Here is a 25839-nt window from a genome sequence, read left to right on the forward strand (position 1 = left end):
AGACACCGTAGCCATCCAGTTTATGTAGAGCGTCCTTTTTTTTTTAAATAAGTATTAGCTATATTAAATGACTAATATTCCCCTTTCCTCTCCAACAAAGCGTAAAGCTTGTGCTAGGAGTAGGTAGGTACCCGTACGACAATAGTACAACGGGCCGGGTTTGAACCGTTGACCTTTCGGTTTTCAGTCCACTCCTTTACCCGTTGAGCTATTGAGGCTCAACAATACTTTTAATTCTCCGATACATCCACTCAGCAAGTCCTCCACTAGAGTCGGATGATGTAGGTACTTAGCTATCTATGAAATGATGGATTAAGAATTAGACATGTTTCATTATCAAAAAGTAGGCCTCCGAAGCAACAATAACATCATTAGCGTTCGACATTTAATATTCGCCGTGTCGTAATATAAAATTACGTAACGCTGCAGTGAGAGTTCTCAGTTCAATCTCAGGCTCTGCAATTTACTTCCGAATTCGAGTCCGAGAGTTGGTATGAAGCTGCATTTTTATGTTACAACACGCGGCAATATTGTTTCCATTCTTCCAGTCCAGTCGCCACTTGATAGTAGACTCGCGTGGTCGCGTATGTACTTATAATATTTAAATTAAAACTAACGACTTCTTACAAAACGTGCCTAGTTTTGAAACAAAATAAAATGTTGTAACCAAAGCCGTGACCGCGTGGGCTCGACTCGCACGTTCTAATTTTTTTTTTAAATATGGAATTAAATAAGAAGATGGTGGACTCCAGTCGTGATGTGATATGGAAACCTAATTACATGCTCATGTCCTTCCAAAGGATACTAGTGTTGTCAGTTATAATGGCTAGTGTGATTGTTGTTGTTTATTTCACGCCAATGCCAGGTACGATTCTTGTACGTTAATAAAAAAAGATTCCGACGGATTGAGAACCTCCTCCTTTTTTGAAGTCAGTTGATAAATAATTAATTCGTTAACTAGGTAGTGGTCTATTTCCACAGATTTTTCTTTAATTTTTTTTACTAATTGTTAAGTTGGAGCAAAGTCACATTTTGTAGGGGTTGGTAGTAGTTTTAAAGCGGTGATAGCCTTTGTGGCCGCCTTTTTTCAGAAGATCAAGGGTTCGATTCCGTGCACGCACCTCTAACTTTTCGGAGTTAAGTGCATTTTAAGGAATTAAATAACACTTGCTTTGGTGAAAGAGAATATCGTAAGGAAACCTGCATGCTTAAGAACTGTCCATAATTTTCTCAAAAATGTGTGAAGTCTGTCAATCCGCACTGGATCAGCATGGCAGACTATGGCCTAAACCCTCCTCACTCTGAGAGGAGACCTGTGGTCAGTAGTGGGTCGGAAATTGGTTGATCATGATGATGATGACCTAACTTGTTGGCTTGTCCTTCAATAACGCCACAACGGAGCAACTAATTGACCTGATTTTTATTTGGATTTAGTTAAATAGGCTACTTTTTATCTGGGAAAGTCAGAGTTTCCGAAGGATTTTTGTAAATCTAAATCCACGTGAACGAAGTCGTAGGCGTCAGTTAGTACCAAATATCCATACTATCCATGCTAAATATTATAAATGCGAAAGCGTGTCTGTCTGTCTGCTAGCTTTTCACGGCCCAATATTTTAACCGATTTTGACGAAATTTGGTACAGAGTCAGCTTACACCCCGCTTATTAGGACATAGGCTACGTTTTATCTCGGAAAATCAAAGAGTTCCCATGGGATTAAAAAAATATCGCGGGCATCATCTTTACTAGACTAAAGTTATAGGTACTCATGTGTAGTAAGATACTCAGCTAGGTAATTTATGATGTTACGTAATTACATTGGACACCTGTTTTCAATACTTTCCCCTCCGGTTCAGTTAATTTTTACCTTCAGTCTTTAAGTAGGTATTACAAGTAAAGGAATAAATCCAAAAACCGTGCATTTGTGGTTACATCACAAATAAAGTGTTCATGAACAAATAGTTCAATTTTCAAAGTAAGACATCTATTAAACATGTTTCATATTGCACCAAGTAAGACTAAACACGCTGATAACACATTCATACGACGAAGTTGCAACCAAGCTAATCATCTATTCGCGAAAAGTGATATTTTTCATCTCTCTCTCCATAGGTATAAATTAGCAATTAAGGATGTTATATCAAATTCTGCCTAGTTATAGTTTATACTTTAGTCGATTTCAGTTCTGTGTTCCATAAGTTTACCTACCTAGTTAGTTTTAAATACTCTGTGCCTAGTTTTTCATACGCATACTATGCCCGTGTGTTGTGGACATAATTCTTTATTATAAGTGTTAATTTCTCATTGGAGACTGCTTTGGTTTAAGTGTTTATATATATATACTATCTAGTTAACTAATTGTAACTGTTTGTCTCTACAAAATAAAATAAATAAATAAATAAATAAATTAAAACCAAGTGGGGTATTAGGCTTGACGTGTACATTCTAGAACAGTTTTTTATTTATTTTTATGCATTATAGTTTTTGATTTATTGTGCAAAACGTCGAAAAATTACGACTGTAGTACGGAACCCTCGGTGCGCGAGTCTGACTCGCACTTGGCCGGTTTTTTTCTTATTTAGCATGTATAAATTCTGCTACGTAATCATATCACTGTTTGGAATTATTCGCATTTTCTAATTTTTATTTTGCAGAAGAGTACTTTGAAAACTGTGATCGAGAATGCCACGAACTGGACTGGCCCATGATTTGTCGAGTCAAACTAGTTATCGAGGTTTATAAGACATACAGCAAGTGAGTACAACAATCAATAGTTAAACGAATAAATTTCGGTACAAAGGGGTATGGGTTTAATAGAAACTGCCATACCCCATCCAAGGTTAGCCCGCATCCATCTTAGATTGCATCATCACTTATTACCAGGTGAGATGCAGCCAAGGGCTAACTTGTAAATGAATAAATAAAAAAAACTAAATCGAATGATACGCGATACTGATGATGTTGTCTCTTTGTAACAGATCATGTAATAGCTGTGCGGAAGATGGCAAGGATTGCCCTCCAATGTGCATCACAGCAGACGGTCGAGAGCGTGGCGTACTCTCAGCGAACAGAGAGCTTCCCGCTCCCGCTCTACACGTCTGTCATAACGACATCCTAGTTGTAGACGTGGTACACCGGGCGCCAGCCCATGCTCTCTCAATACACTGGCGCGGTCAGCCCCAGAAAGAAACCCCGTTTATGGATGGAGCACCTATGCTTACCCAATGTCCTCAACCAGCATACACCACATTCCAGTACAAGTTTCGCGCTTCCGCAGTCGGAACGCACATGTATCACGCACATTCAGCCGCAGACGCTGCCGATGGTCTTGCTGGTGCATTCATTGTACGCCAATCACCACGCCTGGATCCAATGAGAAAACTATATGACATTGATGCTACCGATCATACTATTTTCATAGCAGAGTGGGGACATTCCATGGGTCCGCTTGCTGGTGTCACGTCTAAAATTCCTGATGCTGAATCGCTTCTAATAAATGGCAAAGGGAATACCCCAGAATCTTCGGACGCCCCTCTATCACAATTCACAGTGGAGTATGGCAAAAGATATAGATTTCGGTTGGCTTACGGAGGAGGCTTCAAAAGTTGTCCTGTTAATTTTTTTATTGAACAACATGCTCTCAATTTAGTAACACTTGATGGACATACAGTGCAGCCAGAATCAGTGAAATCAATCGAGTTAGGAAGAGGTGAACGAGTTGATTTCATTTTAGATGCTAAAAGATCGATTGGTGTGTACAAAATTAGAGTAGTTGCCGATAAATCTTGTCAAGAAGATTTGGAAGGAGAAGCTGAGTTGGTGTATAAAAGTAAAGATAACGTTTTAGTGAAAGATGAGGATGACAACGAGGCAGTGAACCGTGAATTTACGACAGTGTTCAGTGATAAGTGTGCCAGTGACGATGTATTGTGCCTGGACGAAGTCCATGCCGCAGAAAAACTCCCTGCAGAACTTACAAAAGTGACCGGAGATATAATTTATGTGCCTTTTAATTATTCCACGAGGCAGATTTCAGCGAAACGTGTCGGTGAGTATAATTATACACGTAGATCATAGAAAGTAACTGCATAATAACTAACAACCCGTACGTAATCTTAAAATATGAGACCATTGTTTTAATAGATGTTAGTTTTATTCAGCGAGGAAAATAAAACACGGTAGTATCACTTTCTTGAAAGCTAATTATTTTTTTATGAACGTGTTAATTTGGTGCTGTTAAAATTGACAAATAGGTACGAGTTGTACTCACAATCGAACATCTTAGCATTAATTGCCATTAAATAATAATATTATTACCTACAGACTTTAGTGTCGTATAGAGATATCTTTAACTTAACGTGTCATTAGTGAAACAAATTGTGCTCAACTAGCAAAACAGTTAAATTAAAAATTGTAGAGCTAAAACGAACAATAATGATAAAAAACCGGCCAGGGTTCCGTAGCTTGGAAAGAGTTATTTAGTTACCTACTTAGATAAAATATTCTTCCGCCTCCAAAACAAATCAAAATCACAAATAAACAGTTCTAAAAAAATAAAGTCCTAGTTATTTCAGACTTTACAGTTAAGGGGAGCAAAACTTTCAGTTCAGTACCTTGCAGCATCAGGATTGAAGAGTTAGAACTTGGAATTCCATAACAAAATCTATGCTCGGCACTATATTATTGCACCAGGAACAATTCCTGAATCTCTATGGTTTAGAAGTACAAGGGGCTTTATGGTTAGGCAGGTACTAGGTACCTACTGAAATAATCAGGTGTGACAGACGAACGGACGGAAGGTCGCAACATAAAGTTCTCTTTTTACCATTTTGGAATGGAACCGTAAAAACGTATGAAATTAAGTCCCGGAAAGTTCTCACAGCTCTATTCATAATTAAAGTAAAGAAGGCAAAATTTAAAAACAACAATTATTTTCTTTTTGTAAGCAAAACGCTATTCAAACTTAATGATACCTAACTTAACCGTTATCCGACTGACACATCTTAAAATCGACATAATAATAATTAATTACCTAATTAATTATTATTTTTTAGGTATTCCCGAGATTAGTTATTCTTGTAGATAATTACGTATCTCTGGGAAATTACGTATGCTAAGTGAAGGTACAGTAGGCCGTAGAAAGTAATGTACATCGGCCTTTAGAATGACATATCGGCTTTGTAGAGCGTTGTCTCTGTCACTCATACTTATATGACGTTTTGTCTGTCTCAACGACCGAGACAACGCTCTACAAATCTCCTTCTAAAGGTCGATGCCTACGTTACTTTCTGCCGCGTACCTACTGTAAATTTATAATATACCTATGTTATAAATTTACAGTAGGTACGCGGCATATTAAGTTAGGCAGGTATATTAAGTTCTATTAGTAATGATAATTTGAACACAAAAGCTGCATGGAAACTGTATCCAAAGTATGTAATAGGTATGTATGCTTTAGAATAATAATAGAGGGGCTAGATATTTTTCCGATATAGGTAGGTAGGTCTAGATGCCTGCATATTTTGTAAGTAAACAAAGTATTTTGCATATTTAAACTATAATATAATCTCATTAGCCATAGCTCTTTATTTCTCTTGTATGAACCATTGAAGTAAATTAGTTACCTATAGAAGAGCTACTTATTTGAAACAAAAATCGTGTTCTATGACGCTGCAGTTAAAACTGTATGACACTGGACCAATGATGTTAGCAAAACAAGTTGCAGCCCATGATAAATAGCATTAGGTATTTAATTTTAAAGAATTATCAAAATAATAGGTACTTATGTGCAAATGTAAAATGCAAAATGCAAATCAGTTTTTTGCTGACTTGACCGTCAGCTCACCTCAGACTCAGTACTGAGTCAGTTCACCTCTGCTCTTGAGCCGGTTTTTCTACTCTGTAATCATAGAATCCTTGCCAAGGTCGTATTTAACTACTTTACTCATATATTATATATAACTAACTAGCTTATGCTCGCGCCTTCGTGCGCGTGGACTACACAAATTTCCAACCCCTATTTTACCCTATATAACATGTTAATATAAATATTATGGAGTTTTAGTAGCTAGGTATAATAATTATTATGGTCAGCATTTAGTTGCGTTGGGTAGGTACCTAATACACTTTGTTTAGGAAACTTTATGAAGGTTAAGTTTAGCAATAAAAATGCAAATTATAAAGAAGTGAAACCTTGCTGCTTGTTAGGGAAAATGTACCTAATTATGAAACATTTTGTTTCGAGTTTAGCCAAGTTAGCGTCTCATATAAATTTCTGTCATGTCATGGTGATACCGGGTATTTTACTCTCTTGAAGATTCATGATTTACCCAAATTCATGATATCAGCTCACGGACTCAAAAATACATTAACAGGTGTGGCCGAAGAGTCCCATCTGAATCAAATCAGCCAATGAAAGAAAGAACCAGCTTATAATAAAGTCTCCTAACCGGGAAAAAATCCAGAACCTCGTGACTCTTTTTTTTCTTTAAAAAAAGAATACTAAACATGTTTCATGATTAATATATTTTCCTTTTCGCCTCCAACTAAGCATAAAGCTTGTGCTAGGAGTAGGTCGAAGTAGGACCTACGCCAATATTGCGGTGATTGCGACGGATGGGGTTTGACCCGCATGATTCGAAATTCAGTGGCCCTACCGCGGTTGTTTGACAGCTACAATGTCACGATCGCAATCATCTCTGATTGGTTAATGCTCGCTCACTATTGGCCACAATGCATTGTTGCTCATTGTTGCAACAAGAATCGCACAAATTCAGCCAATCAGAACCATTGAGATTGTAATAATGATGCAGGTTTTAGACAATCGCCCCGCAGGTTGAGTTATTGAGACTCTTAATTGAGAGGTAATGGCTGTCATCAACATATTGTATTAAAGCTAATAACACGGTACATTAAAGCGGGCATACTCGTAAGGAAAGCAAAATAATGAGTTGAGATATAATATCGGCGGCGTGCAACCGCAGCTGCAGTAATAGCACTTGATTGCCCCACGATGTCTCTACGTTTCGTAACACCATCGATTGCTATAAGAAGTGCTCACTTTTCATGGGCCTCATACACGGGGCGACTTGTGGTCACAATCAAAACCTATATAAAAAGAAGAGAAATCTCAGGAACTATAAAGCCTACAAACATGAAATTTGGAAGGAATTTCTAGGACGTAGGTGTCACCTAAGAAACGGTTTTGAAAAATTCCCCCCCTAAGGGTCTGAAATGGGGGGTCGAAGTCTTCTGTTTAAAATAATATGATTGAAACAAACTAGCTAATATAAACAACAAATAATACACATACACACACACGCACCCACACAAACACACACACATACACACCTTAACACACGCACACACGCACTCGCATACATGCACACTACTATCACTTGTAATAGTCACCGGTATAACATATCCGACCTTAGAGCACCAAATTGTAATAACATTTATTCAAGTTTTTAGAAATGGAGAAGGCAACCCACTGTAATACAGTGTTTACTAGTGCAGGGGTTGCCCATTCATACGTCTACTAAACCTAGGTCTACTTAATTATTACTTGTTTTTTTTTATCTGTATCTTATATGTAATTTAATATGTAATAATATCCAATAAATAAATTAAATAAATTATATCGAGCGGGGTGTCGTATGAAAGGTCTTCACCTGTACATTCTAAAACAGAAAACAGAAGGTTGTATGAAAGTCTTATGTCTCTGAATTGAAGAGACAAAGTTCCCAAGGAGTTATTACTTCCTACATCTATGAATTTTTCTATTATAAGAGACGTCTTCAAAGAGTTTGTTTGTATACATGATGAATAATGCGCATAAAATAAAAACATTTGACAGGCGAAAGTACCACAATTAGATTAGGACAAATCTGCCCCTTATAAATATGTATGAATGGTAATAAAGGGCCCGGACGAGCGTTCAATGCATATTGTATTATCTGCGATACCTTGGATCGGTTTGGATTTAGCGTAAATCGCTTTACTCACGAAATTAATGAAATATATAGGGATTGGATTAGATTAGAAATTGGTCTGTTGCCGTACATAAATGTACAATATGAGAAGTATGTATAATGTATGTATAATATGAGAAGCACAGAATTTACTTCAAACTACCTAATTTTAACAATGGATCTTTAAGTGAATTCGTGTTCCAGTGTCATAATAAAAATTGGTAAACCTAAAATAAAACATATAACAGCTGATATTGGTAGAGCATTGTTATGAACTCAACTGATATTTTAGACGTCGTCACAGTTAGGTGCTGAACTGATAGACGTTCACCGTTGGGCACAGGTCCAGTACGCTTAGTACGAGATTTTATGTCTCACCAACGTTGATAGTATTCGAGTGTCGAAACACTTCCACATTATACTAAACTGGATCTTAACTGACTTGTTTTAAAGCTCAAGTTTGTCTACACATCTACAGCCAGCGCTCCAAGCGGAAACGTTGCGAAAATAAAAACAGCGGCATTGAATTTTTGACTTCAATTAAGGCTCTTTAGGTCCATTTTACTTTGACGTTATTGTGTTTCGACTCTCAAATTCTAGCAACGTTGGTGAGACGTAAAATCTTATACTAAGCGTACCTACAGGCAGGAGTTTTCACACAATACACTCCACAATCTTATGCCGCTTGTGTCCGGCTCAGAATCTCTGAAAGAAGCTTCGATTCGCGCTACAACTTTTATTTTATTTTTATTTGATGAGAAGTTAGCCTTTATTTGCAATCTCACCTGTAGTAAATGATGATGCAATCTAGTGTCTACTATAACATTGCGCTAACCTAAAAGGGTTGAGGCAGTTTCATTGTATCCATTGCTCTAATCGAATCGGCAATATTATGTCTTTGCACATTACACAGACCCCATGCCGATTCCATAAAGACTCGACTTACAGTAAAACATGGTACTTACTTTGAGCTTTATATCGTGCTTCTTACGGTGGAATTTTCAACATTCAATTGAGAGAAGCTTACGACGCGTGGACCAACCATGGACCACGCATTGTACATTTCAATTACACACATGTTGAAAACTACACAGTTGATATAAATATCGATATATTTCCATGCTTTACTATGACTTCAATCAGAGTGGAGTCGACGTCAAGTCGAGTCGAGTCTGTGTAATGTGCTAAACTTTAAGGTGGTAACTAGAATTATCCGAAGCTCCGCGCCACACCAGACCTGAGCTAATATAAAATTTATGAATTCTAAATAATATCTTTCCCGGCTGTACTCACGCGTTTAGTCGACGTTAGCCCGATTAGTTTCGAACCCATCCGGGGTCCTTTTTCAAGGGAGTCCGTTCGCGCACGTGCCGCGGTTTTAACTGCGACCTGCGGAAAGGACCCCGAATGGGTTCGAAACTAGTCGGGCTAACGTCGACTAAACGCGTGAATACAGCCGGGACAGATATTATTTAGAATGGAAATCACTCAGGGTTGCTTAAACGCTAAAATTTATGAATTCTCAAATTGCCCGTGCCGGGAAGCTATCATGATACCTCTCATTTACAAAACCATAAAGCTAACCATTGAGCCATGACAAGGAGAGATTGACATAACTAATTAACAAACTAAACAACTAAGTTATAGATGACAATAAAAAAAATGCTGTTTAGTTATTGTCAATAACTGAATTAAACAACTGCAGTTTATTAATTAACAAGCTGCTATGCTTTTGAGTAATTATTTGTAGCGAGAGGTTTGCTAGTGAAATAACCAGACGAGAGTTTGAAAGCATCAAGTTGCACACTCATGGTAACCCGCAGTTTCTTGTTAACACTAGTACACAGTGCAATTAGCAAACACTAGTTTTTGAGTCTTGGAATCTTTACTCATGTGTTTTGGAACGTGTTAAATTAAACTTTTATTTTCATTTGTTTCATTTGATATTAATTTATAAGTACTTTTAATTTAGATTTATGAAATAGAATTATTATTTTGTATAGAATATTAGATAGTATAACAGCTATCTGCATGCCAAATTTCAGCCCGATCCGTCTAGTATTTAGAGCTGTGCATTGATAGATCAGTCAGTCAGTCACCTTTTCCTTTTATATAATATATTTAGATAGGTTATGATAGCACAGGATCGGAACGATGCAGCACTCCAGGTGAAAAACAATTTCAGTTTTTCTAAATTCAATTTATTATTTGCCTTTATACGGTTTATTGCGGCAATGAAATATTGGTCTTTCATGAATATTTATTTGCGAAGCTTGCGAAAGAAAAGGAAATAGGAAAAACATTATAGAGGAAAACTGCTCTCTGTAATTTCTTGCATCGTTTCTTGTTACGCCCCTTTACTTAAAAAGACGTTAAAGATACAGGAGACTTGATCCATCAAGTTTAATGTCTTTATGTTTAAACAGAGATAAGGATATCCCGTTATCTCTCTATTCGTTTAATGTAACAGTAATGGCTAAAATTAACACACAAATAAATATGTTTTCAAACATACCTAAGCTTAGTTATTAAATCCATTCCGTCATTTTCCTTCTCATGAACTTTTCTTCTTAGTATTTTAATTTTAACTTTAATTTAATTGCCTAATAGTTGTCTTCTTCAATATATAAAACACAAAAAATGTTTCTACCTGTGTCCATTATAGACTTTAAAACCATCCAACCGTATGCCCCAAACTGGTTTCATTAGAAAGGCAATAATGCGAAGATGTTTTTAAAGTTTTTTTACTACTCGCCTGATAGTTGTCTATAAAACTAAACTAAAGAATATTGTAAGTATTCTAAGTATTCTAACTAAAAAGCTGTGATAGCCTAGCCTAGTAACCACTATAGGAACGTCCGCCTTCTAATCGGAGGTCGGGGTTCGTTCGGGTACGCACCTTTTCGGAGTTATGTGCGTTTTAAGTAATTAAATATCACTTGCTTTAACGGTGAAGGAAAACATCGTGAGGAAACCTGCATGCCTAAGAGTTCCCCATAATGTTCTTAAAGGTGTGTAAAGTCTACCAATTCGCACGAGGCCAGCGTGGTAGTCTATGGCCAAAATCCTTCACCCTGAGATCAGACCCGTGCTCTGTAGTGAGCCGGCGACGGGTTGATCATGATGATGAAGTAGCCTCGCAAAGCTCGTGAAATACGGTTTAATATCATACTTGCATCCAGTTAGCTATCGCAGGTGTCTCACTTAGGGTCTATACACACTTACCAAATTGGCATTATAAATATAAAGGGAACCTCTGAGCATTTCAGCGTTCTAAGTCCAAGGGCTTGAGCTTTGCGTTGATGTCAATCAGTGAGTTAGAACTTTTTAAAATATATTTAGAGTAAAGTTCATAATCCCTACATTATAATAACGATTTACTGCATTTACACTAGATTATGACAATAATTAATGAATTATTAACGATGCTAAAGCAGATTCTACGAGTCTAAGTGAAGGTGCTTACTTAGGATACTTAGAAGACGTATGGAATATACAAACTTAACGTATTTGGCAGACATTTACTTAATCGTAATATTGATCAAGTAGGGCAGTATCAAATTGGCTAGAGAGCCTGAACTAAAGTAAGGTATTTAAAACATTTAATTAGTATATAAATTGGACCAAACGGAACCTTAATCTATTTTTAATGGATGCGGAATTTTGTAGTAAGACCCGAGAACAGAAACACTGTTTTAATGCGCCATTAATACCAGTGCTGTTTCTATAGCATTTGCGAAGTTGTGTAAGCTGTAAACTTTAATTATTCTCCCCTATATAGGATACTATTTACTAAGGTATCTACGAGTACGAGAATAATGTAAACAGACATATTTGCAATACAGTCTAATTTACTGTGCTTTGGAATTTGTTTATTTTTAATCAATCAATCAAATTATTTATTGCTTATTTGGGTTTACAGATGGTTCTTAGTCATAATTTTCACATTTCATTTATACTTAATAGTGTTTTGAACAATCCTACCAATTTTCAGCCAAGTGTTAATTTTGTAACCTCACCCCTATTTTTTCTAATTTGACCTAATTTGACCGGACTATTATTGACAGCTATGAGAATCTTAGAAAGAAAAAAGAAATGTATGTAGGAGAATCTCGGATGTTATCAAACAAACTTTTCTTTTAAAATTAATAGATAACAGGCAGATTTTTACATAACATTAGGTATTTTTTCTTTACGCTTTCGCGTGTTAGGCAGGCCGTATAATAGTTTATTACTTGTCAGATTATTTCTTTATAATTTATTTAGATACATACTGCTTGAATTTCTGTAAGCGCAAGTATTAGCCTAAAGTTAGTTTATACATTTCTACTTTAGATATTATGTAATTATTTTTTTAATTCTTTTATCAATCCGCTTCGGTTATATTTGCATATTTTTATTGATAAACGAACACAATTACCTAACTATTGTCAAACGAATTTCATATTGGTAAGTATGTCAGTATATAATATAACATTTTGTTCGAAAGTAAGTCGAAATTATTGAACTTTAGATCCACTTAACAGTAAAGTAGTACAATATCATATTATTAGGATAATAAAACACAATGTAGACGGTCCCTTATGAAGTGGTTTAGACAATCTATTTGCTGCAGTACAGTGTTTAGCCATTTGCAAGCTATAAACTTATATCCCTTACTAACATAGAGCTGGTTAGTAATGATGTAAGTTCTTTGTTAAGTGATATCATTGGTGACCACTCGTTTTAAATTTCTAAAATAGGTAGGTTTAAACAAACTAGCGACTTGTCCGGGTGGAGTTAGGTTTTTAAACCCGAACTCGTTGAGTTTCTGGGATAAAAATAGCCTATATCCATATCTGGGATGGAACTGTACCAAATAGATGATGTCGGCGATGATGTAGATGATGATGCGATGACATATCACATGCTGCATGTTAGTTTAAATAATTAAGCTTCTGGTTCTTTGTATATCATGGATTTTTGCAAAATATCGCCTGCTTCTATACACCATTTAAAATGTAATAATTTACGGATACCTCGTAATTCAATGTCTATAAATTATTTTTGTATGAATGTAAGTTGACAAAAGATTTGAACTTTTGTTGAATTATGAGTTCAGCTATTTTTCATAAACTCCCACGTTATCCCACTTCTGATTTAAAAATTCTTTCACTGGTTTACATGTAATTCAATTTACCTCTACAAAATATTTGGTTGTATAATTACGATAGATAACAGTGTAAATTTTGTTCCACAGAAAGCTGGGGCCAGACAGACGGGCACCGTTTCACGTACCCAGCATCGCCACTGCTGACGCAAGGCGCTGATGTGACTCCTGAAGCGATGTGCCCTAAGGAATCTGGACTTGGCGAGGAGTGTGTGCATGTCAAACATGTGCCTCTTCACTCTACTGTGGAACTCGTCATGTTGGATCAGGGTAAATAACCTAATCGCCATTTTTGCTTTAAAAAATTTGCCATTTTTTTAGGGTTCCTTACCCTAAGGGTGCCAACGGCTATAACTATGCCTCCGCTGTCCGTTCGTCCGCTCGTCCATCTGTCTGTCGGCGGGGGGTATCCCGTGAACCGTAACAGGTAGAGAGTTGAAATGTTTACAGATTTTGTATTTCTATTGCCGCTATAACAACAAATAATAAAAATTTCTAAATGGCTGCCATTGAAATAAAAAAAATAAATGAAAAAGTGTTATGTTCTTGTACGATGCTACGGAACCCTTAGTGTAGAGTCCAACTTTGTAACTTCTAAACTGTGTCTGGTCTGGTCTGGTGGGAGGCTTTGGCCGTGGCTAGTTACCAAGTTACCGGCAAAGCCATATCGCCAACGATGAAGCGCTCCGATACGATGTTCCAAGTTGACAGACAGACGGACAGACAGACAACAAAGTGATCCTATAAGGGTTCCGTTTTTCCTTTTGAGGTACGGAACCCTAAAAATAGATGAAATTAGGGCAATCGACTAGTGCCCTAATGCGTCTTTAGTGTTTACCGAATTTATTAGCACACGGGTGTCGAAAGCTTTCCCAACATTTGCTTTGGACAGAGGCGTGGGAATTTCGTAAATGTTTGTTTTTGTCTATTGATGCAAACACATTTATGTAAATATGTAAGTTAATCAAACATTTAGCTAATACATTACCTTTTATTTTTCATCATTATCATCATCATCAATAGATAGATGTCCACTGCACGCATAGGGCTTTTGTAGGTTCTACACGCCACGGTCTTGCGCCGGCGAGTCCAGCGGCTACTTGCGATTCGTTAGATGTCGTCTGCTCATCTAGTGGGGTCTGCCAATGCTGCGCTTTCCAGTGTGAGGTCATCGTTCTGGCACCTTGTGATTACACACAGACCTGAGGTTGAATTCTCTGTGTGATTACACAACAACACAACTATGTGCTCTGCCCATTGCCACTTCACCTTTGCAATCCGTTGAGCTGTATCGGTTTCTCTGGTTCTCCAATGGATCTCCGCAAATGGCTATAAGTAACATAAACATATTAATATACACTAACTAACCCACCCTTCGTTCGTCTTCATTTTAACTGAAAATGCATTGAAATATGGAATTGGGAATGGATATGGCGTGAAAAATGACGGATTTTTCGTACAAACTTAACCCATATTTCCTCTTACTTAATTCTCGGGGGCATGATTTCCAAAAAACCCATTTTTAGTAAATGTCTACGTCATAAAGTGGCTACTGTCAAAATTTAAATTTTCTAAGCCAGAATACCTAAGTCTTTTTCTTTACGTACCTATAGATTGAAATTACGTAAAGCGCAAGCATTATAAAACTTATGTAACCATACTTAGTTTAAACCAACTTATTTAACCATTCCTTGGAGATGAATACAGTATATTAAAAGCAAGATGGTAGGTACTAGAACTGAGTTTGCGCTTTCGCTTAAATAAAGTGTAGTTGTTCCTTTGCGAATTAAGCTTAAGAGGTTTAACTTTCCTTGGAAAGCTAGGAATGACATGTCTTCCACTTAAGCTCAGACAGACTCATCAAATGACTTGACTCAGACTTGAAAGATACTTTAAGAGGCGCATAAATTGTACGTGCGGTACGAGTACGAGGTACCTACCTAATAGGTGGTACGAGATATCTACTCGTGTGGTACGTGGGCATGTAGGTACAAATAATTTGTAATACACCTAATATTTCTTAATTTTAAATCCTCTTTGATTGTCTTTGATCCTCTTTGATCCTTTTTAATTTCATAATTTATTGTATTATTATATCACTACTCATATTATTATTTGTGTTATTATGTGTTTGTTTGTTGGTTTATTGATTTGTTGGTTTGTTCTTCAATCACGTCCCAACCGGGCAACGGATCAACGCATTGGAGAGTGTCATAATAGGTTTCTTTTTATCCCGGAAAATTCAAGAGTATTTTAAAAAACTAACTCCATGCGAATGAAGTAATCAGCTAGTACCGTAAGTTGGCCATCAGGCAGAAAATGCATAATGAATATGTAGCAGTGTCTAAAAATTTTGCATATTTTTCGACATAAACACTTGATACAATCTGTTTTATGTAAAATCAACAGCAGTACTCAAACTATAATAAATAAAAAAAATCTCTATCGAAAAATTATTATCAGCGAAACACAAAAACATAATCCTGAAATTTGATTACAGAACTTAGGTAGCTTTAGCGTTACCTTTAGGTAATTTTAACTACTGAAAGAACAATGCTAAAAGCTCGTCTGTGAATTGCCTATTCTAGACAAACCAACTGTTAAGTCAACGGAAGGTGTTTAAATCATGTTAAAATAAATATGCACATACTTAGTACAAATGAAAACAACGTCGGCTCAGTTCAGAAATCGCTAGAAATGAAAAGAAAATGCGTTAAATATGTTTACATTCTTGCGAGTGCGAGGTTCCGGTGTCTTTTAGCCAAAGTGCTTTATATGGATACAGGAAATTTACTTTTTGTTGCCGTTTCTAAAGGTGAATACAGGCTTATTGATGTGGGATTTCTAGACTATGTAGATTTAAATTATTTACAGACGAACCGACTTTAGAATCTTGGTCGAAAACATTATGGGTAGTTCCGACTATAGGTACTAATTAGACTTTAAGACTGTGTTTTGTGTAAAAATATGTAGTTTCAAACTTACACGAGCTCAAAGATGAAGAAAACACGTCGATCCGTTGCTCCGTTGCGACGTGATTGGAGGACAAACCAACAAACCATAAACCAACAAACAAATACACTTTCGCATTTATAATAATATGGGTATTGATTATATCTAGTATCATTTGGGATGATGTAAAGATTCTAGTGATACCCCATACATACCTACGAACCCTGAAAACTACGCTCTTTTATTTTCGGCAGCCGTGTGATAAGTATCTAACTGCGTTTGTATGGAGAGCGCTCGGGAGCTTTCGAAGGACATTCCTTTTAAGTGGGAGTTTTGAAAGCTTATTTTGAGGGTCCAGAAGTAAGCATTTGCTATTAAAATTCTGAGTAATTACAACTTACAAATTCAGTATTATGTTAGTAAAAACTTGCGGGAAATATCGCCGGCAAATATTAGTACAATAGATAAAAAATAATTGAAGGTATATTCATAGAGTAATAAAAGCTTAAATGATTATATGATATTCGTATAATCTTCATGAGGGATGGGCTATTTGGGAAGCCAATCAAATATCAAAGTAATCATACAACCCTCGAAAAGGGTTAGATATCCAATCTCGGGTGAAACACTCATAAAGTAATTAACAGGCCTCTGAGGTAAATAGCGGCATAAACATGTACGTTTATTATTATTACTTAATATTAAACATTCACATTGGCTTTAGTACACAGTCTCGTGGAGATAGATTCACTTAATAATGCGAAATTCTGGGATATTTTGTGCGGAGCTAAACCGCATCGGAGGATCGTGGTTTGGTTAATATGAGTTAAATATAAGTAGATATTAGAGTTTGGTTGTTTCTCTAGAAAGCGGTTGATAAATATTAGCAAAGTTTAAGGAAAACAATACAAAGGTGGGTGATCTGCTACCATCTCTTCTTTTCTGTTCCAACTTCAAATATAAGGTTCCGCAAATTGCTAATGTTCGTGGCCGCCATTTTAGTGACGTCAGCACTAGATTTTTATTTCGGTTGACGTCAAAATGACGTCATTTCGATGTTAATGAGACATGGTTCAGCGCAATAGCAATTTGCGGGACTTATACGCTGTGCCAACTTTGCATTTTGTTTTTTTAATACATGGTAGGATTTAATCTCTTAAGTCTGTTGGTACAATCTTAACTAAATAAAACACTCATTTATGCCAGTATGAGTACTTATTCGTTTTGTTTGTACTTGTAGACTAAGAGCAAAAAGTGTTTATATCGGTTAATTATGTTCATTTAACAATTTTACTTTACGAAGTGAAAAATGCTGCCTGTCAATCCGCTCTCTGCCAGTGTGGTGGAGTAGGCCTAAACCCTTTTTATTCTGAGAGAAGATCTATGCTCAATGGCCGGCGATGGGTAATGTGACCTGCAATCAGTACCCTTATTATAAATGCGAAAGTGTGTTTGTTTGTCCTTCAATCACGTCGCAAAGGAGGAACGGATTGACGTGATTTTTTGCGTGGGTAGAGTTAAAAACCTGGAGAGTGACATAGGCTACTTTTTATCCCGGAAAATCAAAGAGTTCCCACGGGATTTTTTAAAAATCTAATTCCACGCGAACGAAGTCACGGGCATCAGTTAGTGTTAAATAATGCGGGAAATTATATTTGACATGTAATGCTTGTTTAAAGGCTTTGAGGAATTTGCCCATCAGCTCTGAAACTTGTGATAATGTTTGACAACAGTGGCGTGCACAGGTTTGAAGCCAGGGTAGGCATTAGTTAGCTAGGAATCTGTTCATTAGCAGGTCAAAATGAAAAATATGCATTGAGCTATTACAACTGGGGTAAGCAGTGCATTTATGCCTCTATGACCTACACGCCCCTGTTTGACAAGTATGACAGCCAATCACGATCATCAATCGGTTACTTTCTCAAGACGTTGATTGCAACATTATTTATGTGGTATACAAATTACGTGACTCTCGTTCCAGCTTGAAAGTTATTGCATTCTGAAGACCTGTCACTAAATGTAGGTTTATGGGGTAGCTGATAAATGCAAAAGATAATGATAACATATTATATATCAGGGTTCCGTACCGTAAGGAAAAAAGGAACTTATAGGATCACTTCGTTGTCTGGCTGTCTGTCTGTCCAGTATTCCAGTTGACCTAGAATTGCAGGTAGGTAGGTCTTATAGCACAAGTAAAGGAAAAAATCTGAAATATGAATTTGTGGTTACAACTTACATCACAAAAAAAAAAAATGTGTTCATGAACAAATAATTAGAATTTTCAATTTTCAAAGTAAGATAAGTACACCAAGTGGGATATCATATGAAAGGGCTTTACCTGTACATTCTAATATGGATTTTTGTTTTTTTTTATGCATAATAGTTTTTGATTTATAGTGCAAAATTTCGAAAAAAAAATACCTAAGCACGGAACCCTCGGTGCGCGAGTCTGACTCGCACTTGGCCAGTTTTCGTAAAGAGGAAAGAGTTGTTTATTTGTTTGTATTCAATAAACTCCGAGTAATAGACCTGTCGTTTTAGTTTCATTTAGAGATTGCGTAGAACAAAATTAGCCACAGGTCCGTTACTACGTAATTTTGGTCTGAAATGGTTAGCTGAATGTATGGAAAAGCTTTGCCCTTATCTTAGGCCACAGAACTAATTAATAAGATTTTTCAACTAGGTACTCATTAGAAATAGAAATACAGTCTTAGAAAGATTTTTTATTCAAATAAACTTTTAAAAATGCTTTTGAATCGTTAAGTGAATCTAACATGCACTGTGTCGGAATGCCCTTCCTACCGAAGAGAACCAGCAAGAAACTTTCAAATAATTAATTTACAATATTACGTTTTGTATAATTGCATGCGCTTTGCTGGAGCAAGCTGCGAGTCAAATTGACACTTTTTAACATTTACATAATCTTCGATTGTATAATATGCCTTTTTTCAGGAGCATTATTTTAATTACGCAAGTAGCTTTTGTGGCGTGCTGTATTGAGGGATAATTTTTTATGTTCTTTTTTAAATTATTTTTGCTTGAGTGAGTTGTCGAAAATTAGCAATATTTGTCTCAGTATTAAAGAGAGCGTATGCTATTATTGTTTATAAAGTTTTTATTGCATTTTCTGGCTGCAACACTAGAAGTTTTTCGAGTAACATAGTTGTAGTAGTTAGAGAGTCGGGTGCCGTGTTTACTGCACACTATCCTTTCGCGTTATAACGGTTATTACTGAGAAAGAGCTTTTATGCTTCTAAGAAAATTACTCCTTGCCTACGCAGTATGCACCTATTTTCTACTAATACACATTCTTTAACTAAAAGGAAAAGCATTCTACTTTAACTAAATAAAAAATAAACTTTTCTCTCCATGTAGATATGTATGCATTTTTTATATATCCAATCCCTTGGGAAAGCTTTGATTTTCCGGGATAAAAAGTAGCCTATTGTACCCCTCTGGGATGCAAGCTAGTTTAGTGGATGGGTCGTGAAAAGTAACAGACTGATAAACAGACATTTCGCATTTATAATAGGTATTAGTATGGATCCACAAGTAGGTAAGTGCAATAGAGAAAAAAAATCGTATCGATACAGTTTCCGTTACACATATCTAATACGGATGTGGTTTCTAACAGCTGACTCTCTGTAACTACACGGCAAATATTAAATTTCTTGTAATCGAAGACTTCCGTATTGATTGCAGTTTGCTTTCATACACATATATTAAGTGTGTCATTATTTTAATACTTATTGCAAAATTACAAAAAAACCAAATTATACAAGACATACAATACATATAAGTAAGCGACAGGTAGAGATGGCGATCGGGTAAGGCGGGGGGATGCCCCGCACGCCCCTCGTTGTCCCGAATCAGGGGCTGTGCGGGGCGTGCGGGGCGTATTCAACCCGATTGCCATCTCGACCAGTCGCGCATTATACCTACTACGTTCGACCACGTGTGCTTCGACTGTTTTCGTGTTCGGTGATCGACCCCACACTTGCTGGAAGGTTGCAATGTAGGTACTGTAGTTGCAATGTATAGAACACGACAAGTCGAAATGGCAATCGGGGAGGGAACCCCGGGCTAACTCAGTGCGAGCAAGCGCGGGTGACGTGCGGGTGTGCGGGATGTCTCCCCGCCTTATACCCCGATTGCCATTTCGACCTGTCGTGGACTATAGCTGTAATGGAATATGCCGGAATGATGACTGATTGTAGTACCTACCACGCAAATAAAAAATTGGCAGTCAGTATGAGGACTGCCGAGAGAAGTGAAACCTTCAAACTATGAAATAATAGTGGATTTCCAAATTAATTTGAGTAAATATACTTTAAAATACTAAAAATTTGAATTTCATTATTTGTAAATTTAAACCATTAACATAAGTTTAGTTTTTACATCTACCGGACCGGCTGCGGCACTCCGAGCACTAATGTCGCATGTCGGTGACGCGACCTTGAAGTTCTTATCCATGACAAAATCGCCTAATGCGCCTTTACAAGTTTTCACTTTAAATAAAACGTAGAATATGAAATTGATTGTGAGATTTTTAAATGGTTTTAATTAAGTAGGAATATTGAACTCGTTTTGTGGCAAAAACCCATTTTCTACTCCATCTGCATAAGGTATTGGTCAGGTTTTATTTTATTTGAAACATTTATTATTTAAATTAATGTAAATGCCTCAAACAGCGTCGTTAAGTGAGGTGGAATTATGTGTTACTGTTTTAAATATTTACAATTGATCACGCAATTTAACATTTTGGAGGCCTGTCAGGGCATATACTCACAAAGTTGATTTGAAGCAATGAATTATTGTGTTGTGTAAAGTCTGTTCACTAACATAGTGTCGCTACCCAACTAGTGTTTATTACCTATTTATTTTTATTTATTACAATAAACATAAGAATAATATAGTAGGTAATAGGTATTCTATTTTATCATTTATTTAACAACAAAAGCAAAATAATAAATGCGCCTGCAGGACACTAAGTTAGTGAATTGAAGCAGCCTTTTACAAGAACTGAAACTTCGCTTTTGTAACTTTTACCACAGAATATATAATAGTACCTACACTTTTACATAAAACACAAAAAGGATAGAAAAGACGTTTTTCCCCGTATTTATTTCTATTCAATACACTTTTTTATTCATAATATTTCTAGAAACGAGCATTTTGTGTAACTGGCATAAAACCTCGAAGCATGTCAATTATTGCATCATATTTGAGTTCCGATTGTAACATTTCCTCGTTACCACAAGGCGTTGTGGACTAATTACCTATCTAGATTATGTCCACGACTTCGTTGGCGTGGTTTTAGTATTTAATCGTAGAAACCTTGTATTTTGCGCCATAAAATTACTTTCGGATGCAAGCTATCTCTGTGCCTAATTATGTTGGAAACAGTTGAGTAGTTGAGGCGTAAATAAATGATAAACAGACACATAGATTTATAGTACGGATGATGATTATTTGAATTTTGGTCAGAAAATATTTGGACAATGCCCATTCAATTCAAGTATGAACGAATGTACTGTCTTCAAGATTTGTATTGTATCACTATCAAATCAAATTCTATCTGTTCAATGACATCATCAGAATATTTGTAGAAAAAATTAACGGAAAAAATTGTTCGAGTTATAGTTTAGAGCCTCAATAGCTCAACCGGTATAGGAGTGGACTGAAAACCGAAAGGTCGACGGTTCAAATCCCGCCCGTTGCACTATTGTCGTACCTACTCCTAGCACAAGCCTGACGCTTAATTGGAGAGGAAAGGGGAATATTAGTCATTTAATATGGCTAATATTCTTTAAAAAAAAAATGCTTCTCGTGAGAGTACTGTCCATGGGCATACTCCGGTCACAGAATACATAATTATATAATAGTACTACTCCGGTATAGATGTAAATACAGTTACAGATATTAAATAATATTAACGCAGAGGATGCGATTTGTCTAACTAACTGAAATATAGCAAATCGTAAATTAAGACTATTATTATGACCTACGGCTATTTTTGGTTAAGTAAGAATTTCGGGGTCATGCTTTTTATCAATAGATGACTGATGGCTGGAGATGATTGATGACTTTAAACTCTCTAGAGTAAATCTTGTTTTGTGGTTCAAAGAAAACATTGAGAGACGAAGAATGAGGCGAACCACAAGGCATTGTAAAGACAGATTTCACAATAAAGGAAACGCTTAGTTAAATAGTAATGACAATTTCCCATATTAAGTATAGGAACAGTTTAAATATTATATGTTTGTAGGTTATTGTAGATCTCAGAAAGTAGGCTGGACTAGGTAATAAGACATTTAAGTTTCTCTTGATATTAAATAGTATGACATGCAACTTTACCACAGTACTATCGTTATGTTTATTGCCTCACTAGACAAAATATTTACTAGTCATAAACTAAAGTTTCCGTTGTTTATTACACTCATATGACTATGCCTAGATCCCTACATAAGGGTTGTGGGCTCAATTTCTTGATATACTTACGTCTTGTCTTGTGATTTTCTATGAAAAAATTGGAGTTACAATTTATGTGGAATAGGTAACTACAATTTCCTAACTAAGGCCTTCTTGCTCAAGTTAATTTTAATGAGGATTGGAACTTCTTATACGTAACCGTTTGCCAACATGCTTAGGGCCTTAGGGGCGTTATCATCTCTGTGGACAAAAACAACCTGGCTGGGGGTACGCCTCTCCCTCATCTCCATTTTTTTAGAGCACATTTCTTTAAATCGTTACGCGATTTACACTAAGTACACCATCACGAATTTTTTTAAGCTATATACTTACTCCAGTTGGAAGACCCCCCACTAGGTGGACGGACGACATCAAGCGAGTCGCAGGGAGCCGCTGGATTCAGGCGGCGCAAGACCGTGGCGTGTAGAAGTCCCTACAGGAGACCTATGTCCAGCAGTGGACGTCTATCGATTGTTGATGATGATGATGATTTACTTACTTTTTGTGGTATCCTACCAGTAATCATCAGTAGGTACTATCGTCTTCGTTTTTGCTAGCGTGCTGGTTACACCTTGTATACGATAAGAATTAAATGGCTTGTTCCAAAAAACTTAGCTAGTATTTTTTGTTTACAGGAGGTGAATCTGACCACATTTTCCACCTACACGGCTACAGCTTCTACGTTGTTGGTATCCGACAGTTCAACAAAAGCATGGACAAAGAAACTATGATCAAGATGCATGAAGAGGGGACATTATTTCCAAACAAAAATCTTGAAGACCCAGTAAAAAAAGACACTATAGTTGTACCTAAGCTTGGTGCAGTAGCTTTACGGTTTAAGGCTGATAATCCAGGCTATTGGATGATGAGGGATGAAAGATCAGCTCACTGGACGAGAGGATTAGATTTCGTACTAAAGGTTAGTATAATAAGAATGTTTCTTTGAAGAAGAAGAATACGATACTTCCTAGTAAGATACTTCCTAGAAGATACTTCCTACTCACCAAGTTTTCAGCGAAAAAAGACGACTTATTTTGTTATTGCTTAATCCAGAGAAAAGGTTTGGCACTGTGCCTTCAGTGTTTAATTAGATAGGTAAGTAAGTATTTAAAAAAAAGGCGATTGCGTCGCAAGACAACAAATCATCGATGTTACAAATTCTTCATTGTGTGTAAATAACTTTTAACCTTTCAAATTCTTTCGTTAACCTTCTATGCTATACTGTTTTATGCATTATGTAAATAAATAATTTTTAACTATTTTTTTCTTTGTTTATAGGTCGGTGAGCAGAGGGACTTTGTGCAAGCGCCGGTAGACTTTCCTAAATGTGGTTCCTATGTAGGGCCTGAATATTTCCTGATATAATTTGTCTAGACTGATAACGTTACCACTATTGTTAAGCTCGGTTTATTTATTGGTATGTGATATGATTATGTGATTGCTTCGACTGTAACCAATTCTTGATAAGATATCTAGGTATTACTGTGCATACTATTTAGGTTTTAAAATCACTTTTTTTTATAGTACCTACCATGAACTTTATTTTAACATGCGTTTTGTTTGCCTGACAAACTAGGTTCGTAGGTACATATTTTTATGTACAGATTTATTTTATCACGATTTTTTCATCGATTCTTTAAGGTTCGTGAAGTATACTTATAATACTTTGAGATTTTTGTAGCATCCAAATTATTTTTGATTGAGGATGCCATTTTCAGTTAATTAAATGTAACTTCCATTTATGTAATTCTATTTCGCAAACTATTGGCGGAACAAAACAATCGTAATAATTTAGTAGGTAGGTATTATGTATTGTTATAATACTACATAAATAATTATTCATAAATAGCGAATTCTCAGATTTGTACGCATGTTTACATGCACTCTGTATAAGAGATAAAAATTAAAACATTATTACCTAGCAATTAAAACATAAATACTAAACGATCAAGACTAAAACTTCTTATGCCCACTCTACACTCGCGTGCGAATCGCGGCGCCAAAGCCTTGAAAGGTGTCAATGGTTGTTTTATGGGGTGTCCAACGTTCGTGGGATGGGGTTTCATGGTGATTCGCATGAAAGTGAATAGCGGACATGACTTCAAAAACATCTTTGGGCACTTTTATTTTTACACGACAATACATAGACAACCGTCGACAGCACCGAGTCGTGACTATATCCTTTCCAACGCGGCTCCTAGAATTAGTAGCATAAAGAATGAAGTATGAAGTAGTTCATACTGCTAAAATATATGGTATGGTATACGCTTCATACAAATCCTTGTAAGTAGGCATTGCAAATTGTAACGCGTTCGTTGTAACAATCTACTATGCTGCTGCCTGCTGCTATCACGCTCACTGATTATCTACCTACCTGCATTTTATTGAATAAATAATTCATTCATTCATTCATTCATTCATTCATTCATTCATTCATTCATTCATTCATTCATTCATTCATTCATTCATTCATTCATTCATATCCAGGCCTTGAAAGTTTACGCCTTGAAGCTTCTTATCTCCGTTCTTCACTCACGGTGCGAAAGTCTATGAACGGTATCGCATACTGCAGTGTGGATGGTTGTTTCGTGCCCGTCGTTCACAAGGTGATCAAGGGTTTTCACATCACACGTGAGTGAAAAGTGGGCAACAATATACTTAAGTGTGGTTTTGGAAAGGCAGAGGTCATTAAACTGGGGTACTTTTTGAAACGAAGGTTTTAATAAGTTTATGTAAATAAAAGTAACTAAAATATGCAACGGGGTTAACAGCAATATCATGACAAATAGTTATTGTAAATGTTCATAATATCTTAATTGGGTTATGTGATAATCCATAGGGATTAGGATAGAATCTATAATATAAAAATGAATCACTAAATGTGTTGCTCATCGCAAATCTCGAGAACAGCTGAACCGATTTCGCTAATTCTTTTTTATAATACTCCTTGAAGTACGAGGATGGTTTTTACGGAGAGAAAAATTTAAAAAATTTGAATCGACTGTTAGGTGGAACGAAGTTCGCCAGGGCAGCTAGTTAATAATATTAATAAATATTTCAGAAGCTATGTAAGTAGGTATAATGTATAATAATGGACTTAAGTCGTACCTATGTACTATACCTATTGTGCAAAGGAGAAACAGGTAGCTTTTGGAAACTTTATATTTGTACGAAATTGAAGACTAGAATTATATTGATTCTATTGATGGAAATATATTCATATTTTTTTCGACAGCAAGCCTTTTATTTCCCAATTTCCTGTTACCACCTCAAAGTCAGTTTGTCCTAGGTATATCAGT

General features: G+C 36.3%; 1 protein-coding gene and 1 long non-coding RNA gene across 2 annotated transcripts in view; both read left to right on the forward strand.

The window, feature by feature from the left end:
* LOC138404748 (uncharacterized) overlaps window positions 1-25774 on the forward strand; it is a 102801-nt gene extending 77027 nt beyond the window's left edge. The window contains exon 2 of the long non-coding RNA XR_011238551.1: window positions 24390-25774. This is a non-coding gene — a long non-coding RNA (uncharacterized lncRNA). The remainder of the gene's footprint in view (window positions 1-24389) is intronic.
* On the forward strand, window positions 531-25774 carry LOC117996576 (uncharacterized). The gene is made up of 6 exons (XM_034984662.2): window positions 531-865; window positions 2653-2752; window positions 2977-4046; window positions 13208-13387; window positions 23176-23459; window positions 23819-25774. Exons 1-6 carry the CDS (start codon window positions 721-723, stop codon window positions 23903-23905), a joined length of 1866 nt encoding a protein of 621 aa, XP_034840553.1. The 5' UTR covers window positions 531-720; the 3' UTR covers window positions 23906-25774.
* Window positions 25775-25839: the final 65 nt, after the last annotated feature.

This window comes from Maniola hyperantus, chromosome 3 (genome assembly GCF_902806685.2).
Source record: "Maniola hyperantus chromosome 3, iAphHyp1.2, whole genome shotgun sequence".
Taxonomy (NCBI): domain Eukaryota; kingdom Metazoa; phylum Arthropoda; class Insecta; order Lepidoptera; family Nymphalidae; genus Maniola; species Maniola hyperantus.